Source organism: Quercus suber, unplaced genomic scaffold, assembly GCF_002906115.3.
Source record: "Quercus suber isolate HL8 unplaced genomic scaffold, Cork oak 2.0 scaffold_297, whole genome shotgun sequence".
Taxonomy (NCBI): domain Eukaryota; kingdom Viridiplantae; phylum Streptophyta; class Magnoliopsida; order Fagales; family Fagaceae; genus Quercus; species Quercus suber.
The window spans coordinates 591,917-596,928 of record NW_027069753.1 but is presented as its reverse complement, the minus strand read 5'-3'; the positions used below and the strand labels follow the sequence as shown (position 1 = coordinate 596,928).

The window sequence follows — 5,012 nt, the reverse complement described above, 5'->3', positions numbered from 1 at the left end:
AAATCAAAACAAAAGATGAAGAAACCAAATCAACATACCACTTGGGACTTCAAATTCAAACGAAGGAGATTCTAAACCACATCAAAGAAAATCAAACAAAAACAAAAATCAAGATACGAGTGTCATGCAAGAATGGTCATCGTTCTCACATGACACTTGGGGGGCACTGTTGAAATATGAAATTTAAAAGTAAAATGTGGTTACATAAAAAAATGTTCAAGCAATATTTATGAAAGAATATAAAAGTTTTGAACAAGTTTATGGGGGTCCAAAATATGGGTCCGTTTGGATAAAACTTATTTTGCTGAAACTGAAAACACTACAACAAAATAATTTTTAAATATGTGAATAGTGTCGCCACCCATAGAACCCAACCTCTTTGGGTCGGTTGGCGGGTTTCCTCTCCCAAAACCAGAGCAACCCGACCCGAGCATAGAACCAAAAACTTTCGACGATATTTGGAGTTCTCCGGCGAAAACATACAAAAACCAGCGATATTTGGAGTTTTCCCGCGAAAATATACTTGAAACCCATCAAATTGGACGAGATACAGCAAGATCCGGCGAGACCTCATCGTGATCTGACCAGACCTCAACAGATCCGACCAAAATGACGACACCGGTAATGAAACCCGAAACCGACCGGTACAACCCAAAACCCAACGCAACCTAAACCGGCCGATCTGACTAGCATTCCAAGTCAGTTGCAAGTTCCGTTTTCACCCACCCAACAACTTCAGGTCGGGTCAGGCACAAACCCCACCCGTGGACACCCCTAGTTAGGAATTGTGGAAGAAAAAACTTACTCAATGAACTGATTAGCTAAGAGCAAAAATAGGGGAAAACTGCTTCACAGTTCCTCTATAAATTGGAGAGGACACACGGAAAAAAGGAAAAGGAAGGCGGATACACACAAAAAAAGAGCAAGTACACACACACAGCAAAGACATAAAGAGAATAAAAAAGAGAGGCACAGACAAAGAGAGCTACACCAAGCAAAGGAGGAATATGTAGCATAGGTTTGTATATGGGATTTCATCATCCCCTTTCTTCTCTACCAAAATCTCTCTTTCTTCCTCTTCCTTAAATCTAAATTTTTGTTTGGGAAAACAAATAGGGTTGGGTTTTATGAGGAGTTCCTAACTCCATACATGAAACTCTATACAAGAGTCCTTAACTTTTGAAAATCTCTTTTGAATGACGTAATGGCTTGATCTCCTTTCAAGTATGTAGGTAGCTTAGTATCATTAACTAAGTTCAGTCACATCTTAAAAAAATAAAAATAAAAAAAATAAAAATCCCCTTTCTGAACTTTGTAATGACTTAATCCCCTTTCGGGTATGTAGGTAGCTTGGTAACATTTACTAAGTTCAGTCGCATCTCAAAAAAAAAAAAAAAAAACATTTTCCCACCAAATAAGTGATCAATCTTATGCATGCAAAAAAATTTGCATAATCAATGTTCAAACGAAGAAAAAAAAAATCAAAACAAAAGATGAAGAAACCAAATCAACATACCACTTGGGACTTCAAATTCAAACGAAGGAGATTCCAAACCACATCAAAGAAAATCAAACAAAAACAAAAATCAAGATACGAGTGTCATGCAAGAATGGTCATCGTTCTCACATGACACTTGGGGGGCACTGTTGAAATATGAAATTTAAAAGTAAAATGTGGTTACATAAAAAAATGTTCAAGCAATATTTATGAAAGAATATAAAAGTTTTGAACAAGTTTATGGGGGTCCAAAATATGGGTCCGTTTGGATAGAATTTATTTTGTTGAAACTGAAAACTGAAAACTGAAAACACTACAGCAAAATAATTTTTAAATATGTGAGTAGTGTCGCCACCCATAGAACCCAACCTCTTCGGGTCGGTTGGCGGGTTTCCTCTCCCAAAACCAAAGCAACCCGACCCGAGCATAGAACCAAAAACTTCCGGCGATATTTGGAGTTCTCCGGCGAAAACATACAAAAACCAGCGATATTTGGAGTTTTCCTGCGAAAATATACTTGAAACCCATCAAATTGGACGAGATACAGCGAGATCCGGCGAGACCTCATCATGATCTAACCAGACCTCAACAGATCCGACCAAAATGACGACACCGGTAATGAAACCCGAAACCGACCGGTACAACCCAAAACCCAACGCAACCCAAACCGGCCGATCTGACTAGCATTCCAAGTCAGTTGCAAGTTCCGTTTTCACCCACCCAACAACTTCAAGTCGGGTCAGGCACAAAGCCGACCCGTGGACACCCTTGGTTAGGAATTGTGGAAGAAAAAACTTACTCAGACAGCTCCATGAACTGATCAGTTAAGAGCAAAAATAGGGGAAAACTGCTTCACAGTTCCTCTATAAATTGGAGAGGACACACGGAAAAAAGGAAAAGGAAGGCGGATACACAAAAAAAAAAGAGCAAGTACACACACACAGCAAAGACATAAAGAGAATAAAAAAGAGAGGCACAGACAAAGAGAGCTACACCAAGCAAAGGAGGAATATGTAGCATAGGTTTGTATATGGGATTTCATCATCCCCCTTTCTTCTCTACCAAAATCTCTCTTTCTTCCTCTTCCTTAAATCTAAATTTTTGTTTGGGAAAACAAATAGGGTTAGGTTTTATGAGGAGTTCCTAACTCCATACATGAAACTCTATACAAGAGTCCTTAACTCTTGAATTCTCTCAAATTGTGATGTAATGCTCCTTTTAATTAGAGTCCTTGACTTTTCCCTATCAATGGAGTCCTTGACTCTACCCCATTATTGGAATCCTCAATTCCCTTGACTAACATGAGAATTCTAATTCCTTCAAATTTCAATATGACTAATTCTTTGGAATTTGTAATCTCTTAATCAAGATTGGAATTAATAATTCTCAAAATCAAATGACCATAAAAAAATTGATTTAATGGAATTTTCTAATTCCCAATGTTCATAAAAAAATAAAATTGCTTCAAAGGAGTTTTCTTTCCCTTAATTAAATTTGGAAACCTCAATCAAAATATTATTAAAATTCCTACAAAGAAGCAAATGAAAGAAAGGGAAAATTGCTTGGAGCTTTAACTTCTCAAAAAGAGAATCCTTGATTAAATTTCCATAAAAACATGATCCTTAACTTATCCTTGAGATTAAAACCAATTATCTCACCCAAAAGCAAAATTAAGTTAATGCTTAATTAAATACAAAGTATTTGACTTAAATGTCCACCATTTAAATTGGGCAAAATCAATTTGAGGATTTTGAATCTAAAACCTCAAATTAAAAACTACGAATTGGCTTGATCCCCGCCAAGAGTACGTAGGCAACCTAAATAAATTAGGTGCAACCACAAATAAATAAAAACACATATCCCCTTAAACATAAAAAATAGATAAACTTATATACAAAGATGACATGGTTGAAATCAAATGGCCTTTCCTTGAAACAAGATATTGTAATTAAGAGATACATTATCTTGAATGAGCACTACTCACATCAATAAAATACTCTAAAAGGCCTATGAGTAAAATTATGTTTAACGAATTTGACTAATTTGACAACGTTTGTCAAATATAATTTGACGACGTTTGTTAAACATTGGTTAACAATTTTCGTCAACAGTGCTATTCAAACAATTTTTATTCATGGAGAATGTATAAAAATATTTACCAATTTTTATTCAAGAAAAATGTATAAAAGTCTCATTCATTTTTAGAGCAAAGGAAATGTGAAAATAATAAAAACAAATCTTTTCCTTTTAAAAAAATAATTTTTACTCAAAATATTTTGAGATTTGGAAAAGAAACATAGATTTGAATTTTTTTTTTTTTTAAATAAAAAAAGTGATAAGGAAAGGTTAATTTGCTTAACTTTATTTTACGCCATTGTTTTTATTTTCACTCTTTCTTCCTTTATTTGCATTCTTTTTAGATAGTATGAAAGAAAGGGTGTGATTTTTTTTTTTTTTTTTTTTTTTAGAGAGCAAACAAAAAGAAAGTTAGTCAAGCGTATCAGAATTGAGAATTATGCAGTGCTAGTCCAGAACTCTCCACATCCTGTCATTATTGGTTCACAACGATAAAAACAGATAAAGCGGTACTGTAGATCCACATGATTCCAGAAGAAAAAAAAAAAAAAATGAATTATTGAAATATAATAACCACACTTATATTAAGACTTTTAAGTTGTGCAGAAAGGGCTTAATTACTGAGCTGACGCATTCTGTCGTTCCATGCACACCTTACATTGTTTTTCCAGTTGCGAAAATGCATTATGAGAGGAACCACCCTTAGACAAAGCTTTCTCTGCGCTGTGTTTTAGCTCCTTGACCCTACCTCTGATTCCATTTTTCCCATCATTATCTTCTATAATCATTCTCGCCATCTTCTCTATCTCTTCCCTTTGCACTACTTTCTTTGACGGCAACACCTTCGAGCGAATTGCCACACCAATCTCCTCTGTGAGCAGTGTAGCGTTCATCTTCTGCTCTGCATAAAGAGGCCATGCGATCATTGGCACTCCATTGGTGATGCTCTCTAGAGTGGAGCCCCAACCACAGTGTGATAAGAATCCCCCAATGGAAGGATGGTTCAGCACATCAACTTGCGGAGCCCAAAAAGGGACCATAAGTCCCAAACTTTGAGTTCGTGTCAAGAATCCGTCGGGCAAGTAGCTTAATGGGTCATCACCTCCTTTCCCTGCAGTGAAAAAAGCAGCGTCTGCAGCTTCAATGGTAGGTGGGCGTACCACCCAAACAAATCTCTGCTGACTTAGCTCCAAACCCCAAGCCACCTCTGTCATTTGCTCGTACGAGAGTAATCCACCACTTCCAAATGAAACGTAAATCACCGACTCACTTGGCTGCTTGTCTAACCAATCAAACAAATCACTCTTTAAACCTGAAACTGCTCTTGTTATAGGACCAACAGGATAAACTGGCACCTTAACAATCCCACCTAATAATTTCTCATCTCTGAGTGCAGTGAGTGTTGTGGACTGCAAATCCTCCCAAGTGTTAACCAAGA

General features: G+C 36.6%; 1 protein-coding gene across 1 annotated transcript; it reads right to left on the bottom strand.

Moving 5' to 3' along the window:
* Positions 1–4,024: 4,024 nt before the first annotated feature.
* On the bottom strand, positions 4,025–5,010 carry LOC136071258 (anthocyanidin 3-O-glucosyltransferase 5-like; the record flags this gene model as incomplete). The annotated part of the gene is made up of 1 exon (XM_065782311.1): positions 4,025–5,010. A coding segment is annotated over one exon (819 nt), but the record flags the coding sequence as incomplete, so codon positions are not given.
* Between the last annotated feature and the right edge of the window lie 2 nt (positions 5,011–5,012).